The sequence below is a fragment of the Stylophora pistillata genome, chromosome 1 (genome assembly GCF_964205215.1).
Source record: "Stylophora pistillata chromosome 1, jaStyPist1.2, whole genome shotgun sequence".
Classification (NCBI taxonomy): Eukaryota; Metazoa; Cnidaria; class Anthozoa; order Scleractinia; family Pocilloporidae; genus Stylophora; species Stylophora pistillata.
The window spans coordinates 40,050,971-40,069,263 of NC_142519.1; the positions used below are offsets into that span (position 1 = coordinate 40,050,971).

The 18,293-nt window shown below is 38.0% G+C and overlaps 1 protein-coding gene and 1 long non-coding RNA gene across 2 annotated transcripts in view; both read left to right on the plus strand.

The window, feature by feature from the left end:
* LOC148742493 (uncharacterized) overlaps positions 1–18,293 on the plus strand; it is a 307,714-nt gene that overhangs the window by 19,730 nt on the left and 269,691 nt on the right. The gene's annotated exons all lie outside the window — the stretch shown is intronic.
* Positions 4,542–18,293, plus strand: part of LOC111334734 (uncharacterized) — a 178,721-nt gene continuing 164,969 nt past the window's right edge. Inside the window, exons 1-6 of the mRNA XM_088747592.1 lie at positions 4,542–4,569; positions 5,578–5,913; positions 6,110–6,361; positions 9,929–10,052; positions 12,992–13,063; positions 13,487–13,558. Of these exons, the coding sequence (XP_088603718.1) occupies positions 4,545–4,569; positions 5,578–5,913; positions 6,110–6,361; positions 9,929–10,052; positions 12,992–13,063; positions 13,487–13,558 (881 nt within the window). The 5' untranslated portion in view covers positions 4,542–4,544. The remainder of the gene's footprint in view (positions 4,570–5,577; positions 5,914–6,109; positions 6,362–9,928; positions 10,053–12,991; positions 13,064–13,486; positions 13,559–18,293) is intronic.

The window sequence follows — 18,293 nt, forward strand, 5'->3', positions numbered from 1 at the left end:
TCCGCGGTTAGTTGGGCAGCAGTAGTTCATAGAAATGTTTACTCGGCAGTCCCTGCCGTCTCTAATTTTCCGGCCGAAAAAAGTCAAGGGTGATCATTGCATCGCTCGGAATATATTTTCCTCGGAATTTATTTTCCTCGAGCAAACACATTCAGTATCTGAAAACAATACAACAAGATGCATTTCTATCAGCTTATTATGTCGAGTGCGTTTCTCTGCAGAGCAGGTCACCAAACATGGAAAATAGTTCCAAAGTTGCCTAATTCACGACGCAAAAACTCGGTTCCTGTAAGGAAAAACTGGCGTTGAGTTGCAGGAGCTTACATAGTGAGGTTCCACCTCAGCCAACCACTTTTCGAAGATTATTTACCTTAAACGCTAGACAACCATCTGGTAAATCTTACCACACGCAGACTAGCGACATATAGCCTACGTCAAAAGTATAGAAGATCGCACAAGTTCGCTGACTGATGTTGATAGAAATACTTGAGCTTAAAATCAAATTAGGGGATTACAACTGTCTCATGGTAGGGATATTATTTGTTACTTAATAAATGCCCACGTGATTAGTAGGGCTGCCTTGGCAGACCTTAGTTATGTGATACCACATTTTTCCTTAACATGCCAAACATTTGATATGCAAGAGTTTTCCACGGTACACCGCGACCACACTCGTACCAATCTTTTTCGAGCGAATACAGAGTAGAATCTACAAGTATTTTCCTTATGTTTAGCGGGTGGCATATGTCTTCGTGGGAGTTTTACTATGATTTGTCGTCCATATCCTACATCTCAGTCCTTGTTGAACCGTGGGACGATCTCACCGGTGGTCGTTCTCATATTGGCCCCAGGTGCGGCCTGCAAGAAAGGCCATCCCCCATTTTTTTGAGCACTGGTATTGGTTGGTGATCGGAGGTGTGTCTGGGGGCGTAAGAGCTTGAATAATACCGTGACCACAGGCAAGAATTTTTTCGCGCTCCTCCCCTCACGCGTGACGACTCGCACTTCGTGCCCGCCTCGTGGTTGTCTCTTTTCGCCTGAAAACGTAAAACAAAACGCCGGTTTTGCTGGCTACGTATTATCTACTGTATAAGAATTAATTGCTTATTGCACAGGAAAAACGTCTTGAGCTGTTTTTTTTTTTAGTCTGACAAATTGAAAAGAATAAACCATTGAGCTGTGTTTACAAAGATTTTGTAAATGAATACTGAGAAAAATTAAATGTTCCATTGACATTTTTGACAAGTTCTTCCCAAATATTTAATTATGATCGCAAAATCCTTTGTTATTCAAATACTCACAAAACATGTGGAAGTAAAAGTATGATTGACTATTCAGTTTACTACAGTTTTGAATATTAATTCCAGAGATAACGGTCTCTTGATAGCACTTATAAATTAGGAGTATTTGCATTGGTAGCAAACTGAACTGCGAAATGTCTTACCGTGAAAAATGTTAAAACTTTCAAGAACCAAAAATAATATATTTGAGAGCTAGATTAATTTTTAGGATTATGCTGGGTGGAAATAAGCAATCTTGTGGCTAGCAACTAAAACGGGTTGACCTTTAACTTAGTTTATCTTCTTCGAAACAGTTACATATTCAGCTTGCCGGTTAAATTTTTTAAGGCTACTTGTGCCTGTCGATAAAAGAAAAAGACGCTTTGGATGTAAAAGCTCCCTCAAATGAATTAAAAATAAAACAGACTTTATGTTTATCTGTTGTTTGCGCACAAATCAAATACCAGCTTTAAACATCTGTGTGGGCTTTTTAAATATATTGATGTCTGTTAAACAATTTGGTTCTGCTCCAAGAGTTCTGATTATAATTTACAAGTTTAGGTTACTTATGCTTATGACAGAGCTTCTCTGGCTTTCTTCAGTTGTGACTTTGTAGTATATCTGTTCTTTCATGACTGAGATGGTCTCCCATTTAGCGGCGGATCCAGGAATAAGTCAAGGGGGGTTCGGAGAATTGTCCGAGGGCATGCTCCCCCGGGAGATTTTGAAAATTAGGTCTTCGGAAACATGATTTCCAGCATTTTGAGGGAAAATTTAGGGGGTTGGACTGAACCACCCGAGCCACCCGTGTAACCGCCCCAGCCATTGAAGATGGCACTGTACAATTCTGGGAAAGATTCACAGTTTACCAATATTTCTACACTATAAGAGGTACAGAACTACACTGAAAGCCTTGATGCCACTTAAACCAGGACAACCCCAGCTGAGACAACCATTTCCTCCTAAAAAATTCCTCATTCAGTTCCCTTGCGTTCACTTGATTAAACACACACGTGTGTGCATACGTAAGCTATGGGTCCATGTTGAATTACTTAAACTCCTCAACAAGCCTGATTTCCATATGAAACGTCCCGTAAGCTGATCAATCATGAAAAAGTTAGGCGAACGATAATATGTTTTGCGTTAGGTTCTTCGGTTGGAGAGAAAGTAAAATAAAACATTTCAGTGATATCTTCAGTTTATGGTCTACCAAAATCTTCGGGTAAAAAGAAACATTTTGAATATCCCCAATGATCTTCATCTTACTTGATTTCACGAGTACTTTTCTTTACAATTTCTCGGGTACTTAATTTCGCGATTTTGGCAAAAGAACACTTCGCGGGGTTTTATAAACGCTTTTTCAATAGGAAAATATAAAAAAAGGTATTAAATTTCGCAACTAAAGTAGTTCCAAATCATTTCATTTTGCAAAATGTCTTAACATTTAACAAAGATGATTACTGGATTCTCTGTTCCATAAGCCAAATCTTTGCAAATTAACCTCACTTGACAACAGAAGATAGAAAATGGAAGTTACCAGCTGAGAACAGTTAATAATTTGTGTATTTGTTGACACATATCCTGTACATGCTGTTTATTTCAAATTTTGATAATTTTTTTTTGTCTGCGATTTCAATTCTCCACAGAGGATTAAATTTCGCTTGTTTATATTCTGCGACGGTTTTTTCATGCGCGGTCTTTACTTGAGTGATTTATTTACAGTCGCGAAAAAACGCAAAATTAAAGATCCCCAACCTCGTCCTGCCCCACCCCCAACAAGGGAAAAAGGCCCTGGGAACGAGGTTGAAGATCCCCGAAAATAAGTACCAACAAGGTAATCCAGCTAATCAATAACAAATGGTGCTTAAGTGCTTATTTTCTTTAATACAGATTAAGATATGTTACCCTTATAACAATTTTGAGCAAATGCACTTAACTTTAGACATTAAATCTTACAATCGATTTTCTGTTTACGAAGTCGAAGGTATGTCATTTTCCATGTACAGAGGAGGATGAAGTATCGGCGTGTGCTAAAACTTCCTTTCCAAAGTAAAAGTAAGGCATTTAGAATCCTAATTATAAAAGCTGAAGACACTTCTGAAAACTCGTACAAGAAAGGTAATATAACTAGAGAGGCTAGAAGCTGACTTCATTTTATGGTAGATATTCCCCTCGGAAAATTACTCACGCAATTATTTTGCCGCAACCAGCGCGAGCTCTGTTTTTCTCTTCTTTTTTCAGTTCATCTTGATTGAACGCGCTGAAAAACTCCTCTTCAGGAGCTATGTAAGATAGATATGTGTCGAGCCCCTCCGCTAGTAGCTTACGTATAACCCTACCAGCTTCAAACATCTGTTAAGGTTTTATTGATGTATACGTACGCGGATAAAATATTTGTTATGTTAGTAAAAGCGACTGTGGCATAAAAACACTTCAGCGGAGAAAGAAACAATCCCCGTTCAGGTAATCTTGCAGTTTTTGTGTTATAACTCTGTTACTGAAAATGATTCAAGTAGAAATTATGCTGCACCGCCGAAGAAAAATAAGAGGGAAAAAAAAACTATGATAGAAGAGCGAAACGTTATGCGTCGTCGTCTGAGCAACTGACCTCTATGTCAAATTGTGACGACGACGAGTTTGCAATTTTCGTGTTTGAATTATTACTCAGCATTCAACGCAACTTAATTACAAAGAAAGCTACCTAGACTTCTAGAATTGAGATAGATGTGACTGAACGTTTTCTTCTATCACTGAGAGTATCAAAACGATAGTAAAATAGTAGTCCACGAAAATGTGCCGGATGTTGCTAGAAGCCTTTAATTACAAGAAATGTTTAGAAACAGAAGTATAAATTTTAAGGGAACAATTTTTTATTTGCAGGAGTATCAACTAACCTACACAGTGTCATTTTGAACATGTGATGTAAGCGGCTGAAATAGTGTAAGTTAGAAATTAGTTCGCTGATTCATTCAAAAGTTTGGCGAAGGGTGTTTGGGTGCTCCGATGGGTAGAATAGCGCGAACATTCTCAGCATATTTATAGCCATAGTGACTAAAGGAACGCTTTGTCGTTAAGGCATAAATGTCCTGGTTTAATTACGAAACGAAGAAAGTAAGATTGAAGCGAAGGTGACACTGAACCGCGACATATACAACGTATAGATGCACTAAGGTGCCGAGGAGAGTCCTACATGTACAGTTAAGGTAGCTTTGAATTTTAATACTCATTTGTTTTCTTTTTCCAGGAAAGATGTCTATCAACACCATGTGGACTTTCACTTTTGTTTTGGGTAAGTCGGTTGCGCTTGTTTGTAAAAGACACATGTAGCTTTCACGAACGAGCATGAGACAGATAATTGTAGTTTGCGTATTAGAACATTTCAAGGCAAACACAAACGTGATTTGCCGAGGGTAGGCTTGGAACAATTCTATCGGCAGAATATCAACGAATAAGCGATGTTTGAGGCGAGTATTCTGTCTGTATGTTCACGTAAACTTATGGGTAGAACCAAGGAAAATCATTAACATTATCTAAAAGCAGAATAATTGAGGGAAAAATCTGTGAAATTCATTGGCTCTAATTGTATACGTTGATAATTTCTGTATTTTTCTTTGTTTGTTTAATTTTTTTTCGTTTTGTTTTGTTTTGTTTTTATATTCTTGATGCCTTTTTAGCGGTTCCTCCTTTTTAATTAACACCGGTAAAGTAATAATACTGTATTATATAGTTTTGAGGAACTCATATTCTTCATAAATCAGTTATAATTTGTGTAAAATACACATGATCCAAAGGGCCGAAGATTTTACGGCCACTAAGGGTAATCTCGAGCGAAATTTTAAAGTCTTGGTAAAATTTCAAGCAAATCACGTGATTTTACTGATGAGCATTGCAGGCTCGGCAGTATAAACTTTTTTGAGGGCGGAAGTTATCAAAGCCTTACCACGGCATGTAAGACAGTTCTTAACAAGAACATCGCATTTGTGTGAAGATCATGTGCGAAATCCATGCTTACCACATAGATAATCAGAATGGCCCATAATGAATCGGTTGTTAACTACTGATGTAGGAGTTTGACTTGGTCACTGATTTATGAAAAGTAGATTCCTCTCCTATTACAGGTGCACTAGAAAAATACAGGAAAAGTCTATGAAGCTAATCTCAAAGTTTATGAAGATTTTACATTATCGTTTACGTACACGATAAGAGAGGCTTCAAAAGCAGATAGACAGTCATCAGTTAACTCATTGTACAAAGTGTGTTCACTTATTATTCTATGAAATTATGTTCTTTATAATAGTTGCAATAATCACAGAAGTTTACCCAAGGATAAACATCGAAAACTTTGGTACAAGTAAGCTCCTTCAAGTGGAGAAAGGGCAATATGTGGAAATAAGATTTAGCATCTATATTCCCTATTCATTGCCTGGAGCACCTTGTGCTGATGAGGAGTACCTTGAGATCCGTGATGGTTATAATCAGTCTGCCAATCTACTGGGTGTATTTTGTGGAAGGTACATTCCTTATTTTACCCTGCGATCCAGTGGACATAACATGTGGTTAAGATTTTCACCTCAGCATAAATACCGGTTTCGGCCGGGTTCAAGATATGAGGGGAAATCAATGCATAAAACAGGTAGGAATGTTCATTGTTTAATTTCAAGAAATTTCTGCTGGCATCTTGATTAAAAATATTAAGTAATGGCATCGTCGCTGTGCAGATCCGACCTGAGGAGGTTCGATTCCCCTTGGAACTCAGATATTTTTCCTTCGTCCCACGCTCGTGAAAAGACAAAAGAAAAATTACTTCAATATTTTCAATTTTTCTTTAGCTCCTGCAAACCTGAATACCGTAGGAACGATCCAGTTCGTCCTGCTCAACCATTCTTCATTTTTGTGGTGCCCGGCGGAAGGGGGACCGGCTCCTCGTATTGTCTGGAGAAGGAATGGCGCTGTTGTGCAAAACAGCACTAGTGTGCGACTCCGAGTTAACGTGACTGAACAAGAAAGAAATACAAAATACAGCTGCGAGGTGGACGACCATGGTCAATTGAAGAGGATTAACATCAGTCTTGTTGTCGAGAGTAAGTTTCAAGTTACATATTTACTTTAAGAGGAGCTCAGCTCTTGTTTGTGCTTATGGTAACCTAACGATTTGTCTTCCGAATTTTTGGGGCCGTTAATTTTAATTTTTTTTAGAGTGAAATTTTCCACAATTTTATGTAAGGGTAATCTCACAAACAATATTCATAAAGTAAATCAAGTTTAATTGCAGCGTAGTTTCATATCTCGAAAAAAAAATGACTTGCTGCAATATTTTAAATGATTAATTTTGCGTTTAATTACTGCGCAGGTTACAGGTTGCTAAGAGCGGCGTTTATTCGTGTTATTAACGAAAAGAGAACAACACGTGAAATAAAAATTTGTTCAAATTAGGCTCGTAAACTTATTCCAGTGTAAAACATTTCTTTTCTGTTCAATATGGTAATTAGCTTTTTTCATTTCTATTCCACTCTTGTTTTTGATTAACGAATTCGGAAGTGAAAGTGAATTTATTGCAAACATGTTGCATGGGATTTTCGCACCAAAACGAGAAAGTGAATGAAATTTTGAATAGACTTCTGTTTTTTCGTTTGTTTTTTCGTGTTTTCGAATGAGCGCTACTCCTGAGAAAGAAAAAATTAAAAATAAAGATGTTAAAATCTGCGCTTAACTTTGTAAATTTGTCACAAGCCACGTCAACTAAACGAGACTCCTTTTTAAGTAAATCTTTTCTTAATCAAGCTTAATCAGGTATAATTAGGATTTTTTCGACAATGAAACTGACAGGCAAATGAGAAACAGCTGTATGAATCCAGTTTTTAAATTTTCAAGGCCCTTAAATCTACGATCGCGAATTGTTCATGCTCCATAGTAAGCGATATCAGCCATAAAATTCTGTGCACTTAGAGCGAACCTCTCGAAAGTAATCTCCGCTTATCGAGAAAATCTGTCCGTTGGAAAGAAATGGAGATAGAAACTGTCAAAGTATTCATTTTTGACACTTGATTACTTTTCCGATTAAAAAAAGTTTTCTCTCCCAGCCTTCACATTAGCGTCCTTGCGCGGTTGTCTCTTTATTTAATGGCATTTTATCTGTTGCGCGCAGTGGTTTAATTGGTTCTTATTTCTAAGTTCATGACAATTTCAACCTCCTATCTGTTTTTCTGTGGTGTTTTATGGGTGACATCATTTGTTAAATATCGCGTTGATGGAATCGGCATTGATTGACTTTTATTAAATGTCTTTGATTTGAATGAATGAGCAATATATGAACTTGCATAGATCTTCATCGGTTCGCCTTCTTTAAGGTATCAAACTTCCTCACGGGATAAAGAACGCTCTTGCCACAACGCTATTAACATGGGCCTGCTTGAAGGCCACAACACTCTCTGAGAGCAAGGCCTCAACGATTAGCAACCGTCTAGTATCTGCTGCCGGTTCTCCTTTTTTATAAACGAGCTGAGATTTGCTTATCGAAGTTGCTAACTTTCTGGAAATTCATTCTTCTCCCCTGATTCTAAACGAATTATTTAACGAGTGCATTCTGGTGCAGCGTTGTTCGAATTCATGTAAACATTTGTGAAAGAAGTCTTAAGAAGACGAAGTTGTAGCAGCCGCTTGCATCTATCACAACAGCAGTTGGAGTGGCCTAGACTTTGAAATTGTACTGGAAGCCAGATATGCTGTCTTGTTACCAGTTTGAAGGGGAATGATTGGAATTAATCATGCTGTGACCTTTCTCCTCATTGGAAAGAATTCGACCAGGTCTGATATAATGTGATTACTCACAACTTTCTTATTCTTGGCTTTTCTCTGATTTCTGTCCATAATCAATTGATTTAAATGAATTACTGAAAACGAATTTAATAATAAATTAAAGTACATTAATTATCGATATTTAGCGATTGACTGCACTGAGAAACATATCCAACTATAATTTGTAATGCATATGGTGAGGCTGTTCTCTTTATCTCACGTGAAGGAGTATGTTGAAAATAACAGTGCCTGCAATTAATGATTTTCTCTGTACTCCCATCGAGAACTGTGCTGATCAAACTATTGAATATCTGAAGCCAGGTATTCGCAAAATTGTTCAGAATTGATAGATAAAAAAACTTTCCAAAGTCTCAAGGCAACGTGAATGCAGCTTTCCTTTGAGCTCAAATACAGTAGAACCCTGTAAATACTCGTAAGTCACTCGTAATACGCGCGCGGTGTTTAAGTCAGATCAAATAACCGCATAAGAAATTTATTGCCTGTTTCTTGCAGACAGTCTTACTCCCTCAGACGAAACAGGCGGTTTGAAATCCCAGGGTGGAAGACCGAGCGTTTTAAGAACACATCTTAATTGAAATTGTGTATCGATACATTTTTTCAACAGAATTTGGATCTTAGAATACATTTTCATATTACATTATTAGGTTATAAAATTTTTTAATTATATCATCATGTGATCATATTATTATCCTTAGGTTATGACTTTATAATACGTAGTTCAGCCCTTGGGCTGCCATGTGTTTCATTAACAAACTATCTAGCTATCTATCTAAAAAGAGGAGAGTTGCTTACTTTGTCATGTAAATCAGCAGCTTCATCAGCAAACGACAGAGATTAATAGAATTGGCTTGACCAAGCGTTTTGCTTTTCTAAATTTAGCACGAGGCCGTATTAACTGAGTGAAGTTATAAACTGGATTTACCGTTTGGGATTTTAAAATGTAGGCGGTGGCCGGTGGCCGGTGGCCGTATTAACAGGTGACCACCGTTTACGAGGGTTTTAAATTCGAAAATGCATGGCTGTTTTTCCGAAACTTCCCGTAAAAATCTAATAACGAGGTGATCATATCACTGAGGTAGCGGTAAGGCGAGTTTACACTGAATAGTGGTCAAAAAGTGATGCAAACATTTGCTGTCGATTTTCACTGAGAATGGACAAGAATAGCCACCCAGTGGATGTCCATTGTTAAATCATTATTTATTTATTTATTTATTAGTAAACGGTACCCACTAATCACCCAAACGCATGTCCATTACTTCAACTACGTTCGAGAAAAAATGCACCTAACATAACCAATGTCCATAGAGGCTGCGAAGCTAAGGGCCGTTTTTCGGTCAGGGTGGCCATGTTAGTTGCGCGACGTACATGTTACATGAGGAAATTGAGAATGGTTATATTCGGTCCATTAAACATTAAAAAAAGAAAAATTTACTTCGTATTGCCCTTACTTTTCTTCTTATATTTGGACAAATCAAACGAAAAACAATAAAGAATACCTTCAATTCCCAACAAATCCCAATCTTTAATTATTTTAGATAATTTTTATTCACGGCGAATGATGACCATGCCAGTGATTAAAAAGGAAGTTTTTGTTACAAAGGGTAGAACAAAATTTTAGAAATCTGATTGGAAATTTGCCTTTCATTTCAATGGGTGACGTTTTAGTTTTTGATGATGCGAAGGAATGCCGCCAAACGGATGGTTTACTTTGTAACGTACCATCATCGATTTCATTTAACATTTGGGTTAATAAATCTTAAAATAAAAGTGAACGATTAAAATAAATATGATTCAAATAACAACTTTAATTGAAGTCTGTTTTTATTTGTCAGTGTGCCCTCAACCGTGCCAATGCAAAGTCCTTAAAGGTAACATGAAGGGTTTAGTATCAGCCAATTGTGAAGGAAAACAGCTGAAGTCAATTCCAAAGAAAATTCCGCGAGCCTTAGCAAAGCTGTAAGTACTTTGTATGCATCATATAAAGCATTAAATTTGGTTCCTGTTTGAATTAAGAGGTGGCACAGTGACAGCCGAAAGTATGAGGAGAATATAACTAATAAAGTAGGTGAAAACAACAGCAAACATCAACAACTACAACCCAGCAAAAATATCTTGAATTTGCTAACAATAGCTAAGACCGGAAACGTAATTTTGGTGTTTTGGCATTGACTGTAGCGGTCCAAAACTAATCAGCCAAAGGTGAACCGGTCTCTTGGATATAAACGAGCTACAGGCAAAGATAGTCGTAAAGCGATATGAAATTTTTGAGTTTACTAAATGAACTTTCATAGGATATCTATTTCGGACTATCAGTATCAGAGCACTTAATTTTCCGGTTAAATTAGATTCCACGTATTATATAAACACTGGTTGGCGAAATGATCTTCGACATAGAGAGATATCATCAACCAAAAACACGGAAAATTTTCCTTCATCAGGGCTATGTTCAACTGGCCCGGCCTCTTGAGACGTTTTCAGACTTTAATTAAGGTAGAAAAGACTAAATTTTTTAAATAAAGCAAATTGGAAGGTTACACGCCTAGATAAGTAAAAGAAAACAATCTTAGGGTTAGCTGGAGATCTCGACTTCAGTAAAATTTTCAAACTCATCATTTCATATCGCAGTAAAGGAGCGTTAACCCGCGTCAGATCACTGCAGTGTAAAAATACCCAAGCTAAAAGGAAAATCGTCGATGTTAGATATCAGCGTAATACAAAGTTATCTGCATGAGGCGCTCATTAGTATATTGGTAAGAGCCGGCTGGTGAATCTCAAAATGAAGGCCACCACTGTGCCTGTGATAGAAAAAAATGAACTAGAGGATTATCAAGGCTTTGACAGCTGCCTCATTTGAATACAAGTTAAGAGCCTGGATTGTTCGTGGGCTGCCGCTGTGGTCAAACGTAACAGCCCTTCTTTACATGTTACCGCCAATGTTTATCAAATCCGTACAACCTACATGTAACCCTGAGACGCGATTCTACCGCTACCTCACTGCTGATGGACGATTAGATAAAACCGTCAAAGTATCACTGATGAAGAATTAAAGGCATTGATTTCACTGCAAGACCGCGTTTAAACGCTTCAACACAACCGCTACAGCAACGCTGCTAATGCTTGAGAGCATTCGTCAGAACACAGGTGATGATAGCTTAACCCGGGTTATCAAGAGAGGGATATGGCACAGTCCACTACAGACGAACTATTAAAGACAACTGCCACAACAGCAACAACACTGATCACCACTTGAAGATATCTGCTACTAAGCTGTTGATGACTGGTTGAACACAACTCTTACAAAACCACCAAGAATGCTTGGATATAACCGGTACAGCGCCTCTGATAACTTCTTGGAGACAACGGCTATTAAATCTCTTCTAAATGTTTTTAAAAAACTACTGAGAAGCGTTGGATGGTTATCCAACAACGCCAAGGAATGCGTGAAAAGAACTGCTGGAGAACCACACCTGAAGAAAATCGCTAGAACACCGCAGACGAAAATCCTCTAAAAAAACTGCGTAGGCTGGAAGATTGTCGCATGAGGAACACTAGAGGGCAACGGTGAAAATACCGCTCAGAAAAGGTTGAATACAAGCGCATTAGCACAGACGGTTTGAGGACAACCGCCGCAAAAGCGCTGGTGAACGCTCATGAGGGTAACCGTTCAAAAACACGCTGGTTAACAGTTCACAGCTTTTACGATCACAATCAGGACAACCGCCACAAAAAACGCCTAAGAAAGCCCGAAAACAACCGCAGAAATGTCCCTCAGTAACTGCTGCATCACCGATGAAGAATGAAAACCATTGCAAACCTTCTCAGGAATACATGAAGACAACAAAATCGAAATTAAACCACTAAAAAGGGGTTGAATCCGGCGACAAGACAGGTAGGAACAAATAGCGTTATTCGCTATTAAAACATTAGGGAACGCCTGAAATCGACCGCTGCAGAAGCGCTAAGGACTGCAGAGAATGACTGCTGTCAAACTGTAAGAGAATCCTTACGTGTCACTTGTTAGTAAGCTGCAACACTTCCCGTGAACCTGCATTTGCGAGAATGACCGCTGCCAGAATCTTCTGAGCCCCTTGTGGTTATATTAGATTTTCACCGACTAGAGCTTTTAGAAGAAATAGAGTATTCAAGGCCGTAATCTTTTCAAAATCAATATCAATAAAGTTTTCAGATGGTATTTATGATTAAATTATGTGTAAATGCTAAAGAGATAGAACAATTGAATAAATTTAATTAAGAATTAGAAATGTAATTGTGGCTCAATTATTTGCTTTGGTTCGATTCTGTATGTTAGGTTTTATTTTTAACTCTCCTTGCAACCGTCACTCATTATTAAGCGAATTGGTGGGTGTGGATGCCCCCACTGCACCCTCTGCAGGTCCTATCCCTACATGTCAGTCCATCGACCCTGAAGATCAAGTGAGACGCTCCTTTATGTTTGACCCAGCTCAAGCCAATGAGCTTTGGAGCTGATCTCTATATTCGCGGGAAAGAATTCACTTAAAGCTGATGCACAAAGTGAGACAGAATTACCTCTGAGGGCTGCATTGAAATCAGTCCATAAGAAGATAAACATTTGCTTCTGATAATGATTGTGTAGAGAAAATCAAATGCGTTTAAAATTTTCTAAGAGACTCAGAAAGTATTTCGGGTGTTTCCCTTTGCATCATAATCATTACAGATCTAATGGGTTCTTTTTTGCTGGTTCTAATAAACAGACAAAGCATTGGTCAAAGCCCACAGCAAGTTCATTTGTACATCAAGCTTCGAGCCAAGTAAACATGCACCACTCCAGACAAGTCATTAATTTTATTTTAAGCTTTGCAATTCAAGTTCACAGTCAAGTAAATTAGGTAATTGATTTGTTAATATTTTTCAAGGGACCTGTCCAATAACAAGTTGCAGAACTTGCCAGAAGGAGCCTTTAGTAACAACACAAAGCTGGAACATCTGTAAGGACGACGTTTCTTTAGCATATTTATAAGTAGATAAACACTTGCTTCTGATCCTGATTGTGTAGGGAAACGTAATATTACGTGTGTTTAAAATTTCCTAAGAGAGCCAAAAAAAATTTGAGTGTTTCCCTTTACATAATGATAATTATAGATTTTTTTTTCGTGGTTCTAATAAACAGAAAAAGCAATTGTCAAAGCTCTGGTATTTTCGAAGGATAATCTTTACTTAGAAAGTTAATCATCTCAAGTGCACACGCCACCTTAGGGGAAAACTTGCAGCAAGTATTTTTCTACGTGAAGCTTCGAGTCAAGTCAACAAGCACCATACAGAAAAGTCGTTAATTTTTCAGTTGTAAGCTGTGGAATTTAGATTCACAGTTGAGTAACTGATTAGGTAATTGATTTTTTAATCTGTTTCAGGGACCTGTCCAAGAACAAGTTGCAGAACTTGTCAACAGGAACCTTTAATAACAACAAACGGCTGGGACATCTGTAAGGACGACGTTTCTTTAGCATACGAACGTTTAGTGTTGATTTTTTGACCACATGCCGATGTATAGAGGCCTGATTCGAACTTTCATATCAGACTGAGTTTCTGGCCTCAGGATCATTGAATATTACTAAACCAAGTTAGATTTTAGAGCGTCAAATTTCGAAAGTGTTATGAAACTAACTTAAATCGTATCACTTGTGAATTATATACTTTGTCATGCATTATGCTGACGTCATACCCGTGATTCCTTTCATCTGAATCGTATAAACGATATTAGTTACTACAGAAGGACTCAAAATTCTGCATTACGAAGTTGTTTTAATGTGGAGAAAAAGCTGATGTAATTTTCAAGCGATCGTTTCAATTACTTAAATAATTTATACATAAATATGAAACGATCAGAGTGCAGCAGGCAAAGTCTTTTTGAAGCCGTTCATGAAACATCGTGAGACAAACGATTACAAGTTTCATTTATCTACAAAACCTCGGTGAGCAACATTTTGTGCAAAGTTGTCATCAGTGAGCATCTAGGCGTCAAAAGAAAACATTTCAGAATCTGGAACGGATCATGGGAGGTAGGGGATCTTGGTACTTTGGAACACAGAGCTGTATTTCTATTAAACCCTCGTAACTTGAGGAAAACTTGGTTTTTAATCGGATTACCATGGCAACGTAAAAACTCGAGCTAACAAACAAGTGCGTTTTAGACTCCTCAAGGGATTAAATGTAAAAGAGTATGCCATATTGCAAATTTAGAACGATTCTGGAATGTTTCTCTTTTATTCTTATTACATATCTGAATAACGAAAATGAACAGATAATTGGCTCAACTGCTGGAAATTTGGAGAGGTACAAATTTCCAAGACCTCAGTGTTTCATATCGTGATCAAGGAACACTATTCTGTGCCGGCTTACTGCAGGTTTAAAAGACTCAACTAAACGGAAAACCGTCGGTCATAGATCAGAATAATACATAACGCTCCACATGAGGAGCTTAGCATCCCATTTAGTGTCAGAAAATTCTCACAGTGCTATTGATACCAGAACCCCCTGCCCACCAGATTTAAGAGCCACTGACCATAGATAGCGAGAAACCGCCGACAGTTGCAAAATTTCCTAGTTCATTTTATTTTTCCGAAAGAAAATTTTTGATGAAGCCTTTTATAGAATAGTTGCGTTAATCCAAGTTGATGTTTACTGCTCTAAATTAGTAGAAATAGCTATTCAAATTATTACAACTTTAAGAGATCGTTCTCTAAAGTTTCAAAAAATATCAGACAAGACACGATTAAAATCCATCGCATTCTGTCAGTGTGAGTGAGAGAGATTTGCTGGAAGTGCATTTTTCGAGCTAAACATAAGTTTTTACCCCAGGAATTTGATGTGTGGACTTGTTGTTTTTGTGTTTTTGTTTTAAACACCCTTAAGCTTTTTGCGCCTATTTAATACCCATTTCTTACAATTTAACTTTATTTTTCTCTAAACTCGGCAAAATTTCCCAGGCTTTAAGCGCAATATAAGAACTGTTACGAGACATGTATGGAGAAAAAATGATGACCTTACGGAGAGTTGTCATCGCTGAGCATCCAGGCCTCAAATGACAACATTTTAGACTTTGAAGGAACCATGGGAAGAAGAGGATCTCGGTACCTAAGAATACATCGCTGCATTTTTGTTAAAGCCTTGTAAATCAGTTGTATAACGATAGGAGTTTTAGTTATTTAAGTTTTTCTGTTACATGAAAAATGTCTACTATTTCTCCCTAAATGAATATTTGGTGAGGTCTTCTTATCATAAGTGTTCATATTTTACTGAATAGCCGACTCTACGATGTTTTATCTGTGAGTTGTCTATCACCCTTGCAATCTGGAGTGGACGAGACAAATTTTAGCTCCTGAATACTATGAAAGTTTGCTCATGTACGATAAAAGGATTCAGAAGAACATACTATACTGTATTTTCAAAACAGAGTCTTTTCTCTTGTTTTATGCCGTTATTAATTCAAGAATAATTTTGTCAGTCACAAGCATTTTCTAAGCCGGCTCCTGTGGCCTCTTTGAGGTCTGGTTTATTCACAGGAGGATCAGTGAACAAAATAAAGCTGAATGAAAACTGTAGACTGGCTAGAAAATGCACGGAGAGAACACAGCTATCTCGTCCAAATCATTCTCAATTGATGTAACTTACGTGTTTTTACTTTCCGATGTCGTCTTCAGAGTGCATACACGTGCTTTTCGGAAAATTAGCGGCTTTCTTTTACGAAGTGTTATGGATGAGCACTCTTTCAAATATTTTCTAAGACCTCACCTCGGCAGGAGCTTGAAACACTCACTGCAATGTACCATCAAAAAACTGAAGTGCTGAGCGTGTGCCTCAGGTTGAGAATGACTGTCATTCACCCACCATTCTCGTAAAAGTCCATCTTAGGATTCCACAGTGTTTACCCTTTCAGCTGATGGAATCGTTAGTTTGATAAAAACTACACTCAGCTACCGATAATCAGTTACTCAATGATTTGAATTTTAAGGACATGAAAAGGGTAAGCTGAATCTAAGGCGGTTACGAGCATTTTCAAGATATAGGAATATATACTCTTCTAAGAAAGTATCAGTTTCCTCAACATCTCTAAGAATACGCTTTGTTCTGTTGACTTGTTGAAAATAGAGACCTGTCCAACAACAATTTACAGAATCTACCAACAAATGCGTTTGCTGGCATCAATGCTTCCGAAGATGCAAGGATAACGCTGTGTTCTTTATTTCTTGTCTGAAAAAAAGTTATTTACCACATCAAAGCCACCAATTGTAAATCAGCAGTGGCGGTTGTTTACGGTTTTCAATGTGACCTGTGTGATGCGGGTTATGTAGGTTACACACGTGGTCATTTACATAATCGTGTGAAAGGAGATAAGCAACAATCCTCCGCCATTGCCAAACACTGTAAGAAAATGCACGGGAAAATGCCCCAGGACCTGCAAAAGCGTTTCGAAGTGCTTAAGAAATGCAGAAACAAATTTGACTGCTTATTGTACGAAATGCTTTTTATAAGAGGGATAAAGCCAAATCTTAGCGTGCAATCAGACTCCATTCGTGCGAAAGTATTTTTATAATATTTTTATAGTCTTCGTACCCTCTTATGTTAATTCTTCGCGCCAAAAATGCTTCATAAGTTGCAATTTGCATGATCTTTCATATTTTCCTTGATAATGGAGTCATGGCTACACCAAAACGTCGGATTTTATCGTTCGCTTTTACAGTTTTATGTCTTAAGAAATCTCTTTTGATACGGATTTTAAAACGTGATAATCAACTACACGTTTAAAAGACTTGAACAGTGTAGTAAGAAACAGATCAACTGCGATGGTTTGATTGAATTTCTTCGACTCTGTCAGAGCTTTGATCTCACTCCAACATTCGTCAAGATTGACAAAGAAAGGAGCTCTAAATGGAAGTAGTCATCGGAAGCCTTCGGAAGGAATGTTATCTCAGAAGAGCTCAAAGAAAAGATCAAACAAAGTGCATCTCTCAAGCACGAGATCAACTCCATCTACGACGAGATTCGCCGAAGCGGCAGTTTGTTCCGTTATGCCTCCATTTTAAGCACAATGGTCAACCTTAGAAACAACCACTATCAGGAGGTCATGAGCACTCATACAAAGAAGATCGCAAGGCTACTCTACAAAGAAACGGATGTTGATGAGCATATACAAACATATCGTCCTACGATCTCCCTTTCTTCCAGAAACTGGTCTTGTGTCGGGGCTTGAAATTTGCCTTTCCCCAACGGGTCTCATCGATTGAAGTGAAAGCGAGCTTTGAGAAGGCTTACTGGAGCCTTGAAGCTCATCTCGGAAACGATGATTTGAAAGAGTTGGCGGCTGCAACCCTACGATCCGTAGCACTGAACTACATCCAGCGCAAAGTACAGAAACCTTCCAAGACACTTCTGCTTGCCATCGATCAATTAAAACAACGCGACGACATCGTCATCACAAAACCAGATAAAGGTTCAGGAGTGGTCGTAATAGACAAATCCGAATATCTACGACTGTTATCTGAAGCATCCATCAATGATGGAAACAAAGTTCCATCGGTTCCTCTCGAAAGGCCCTCGGGTAGAAGCAGACCAACAACATATTATCACCCTCTTCTACAGAAAGAGAAAGAATTAGAGTCTATCTTTCGTAGAATTCTACCCAAGCCTATTTCAGATACGGTCCACCATACAGGCTCCAGATTAGCGCATTTGTATGGTTTACCAAAGACACGCAAGGATCAGTTGGCAATGCGCCCCATATTATCAGCAACGCAAACATACAATTACACTTTGGCAAGATGGCTCGACATTAAACTCAATATTTCATATTGTAATTCAGGAATAATCTTCCCTGTGGGTTCACTGTCCTGATCAGAATTAATACAAAAGCTCTACACGAGGAGCTCGGCCGTCAGTGTCAGAGACTTCGCATTGTGCCATTAGTTTCAGCGGTATTATAGAGGTTGTATCCAATTGTTCATAAGTGGTCTTTTAGTGGATATGTTCCAGCTTTTATTGCATCCATTTTGAAATCACTTGTGGTCCCTTTAATATGATTGGCCCTAATTGGTGCGATTTATTCACAAATCGCACCATTTTTTGCTTTAAATCGCATCACTTTACGCTTGACTGAGTTTTCTGACACATTTCTGTTTTGCATACAAAATAAGATGTAAAAGCATTTCCAGTTCCGCTTTT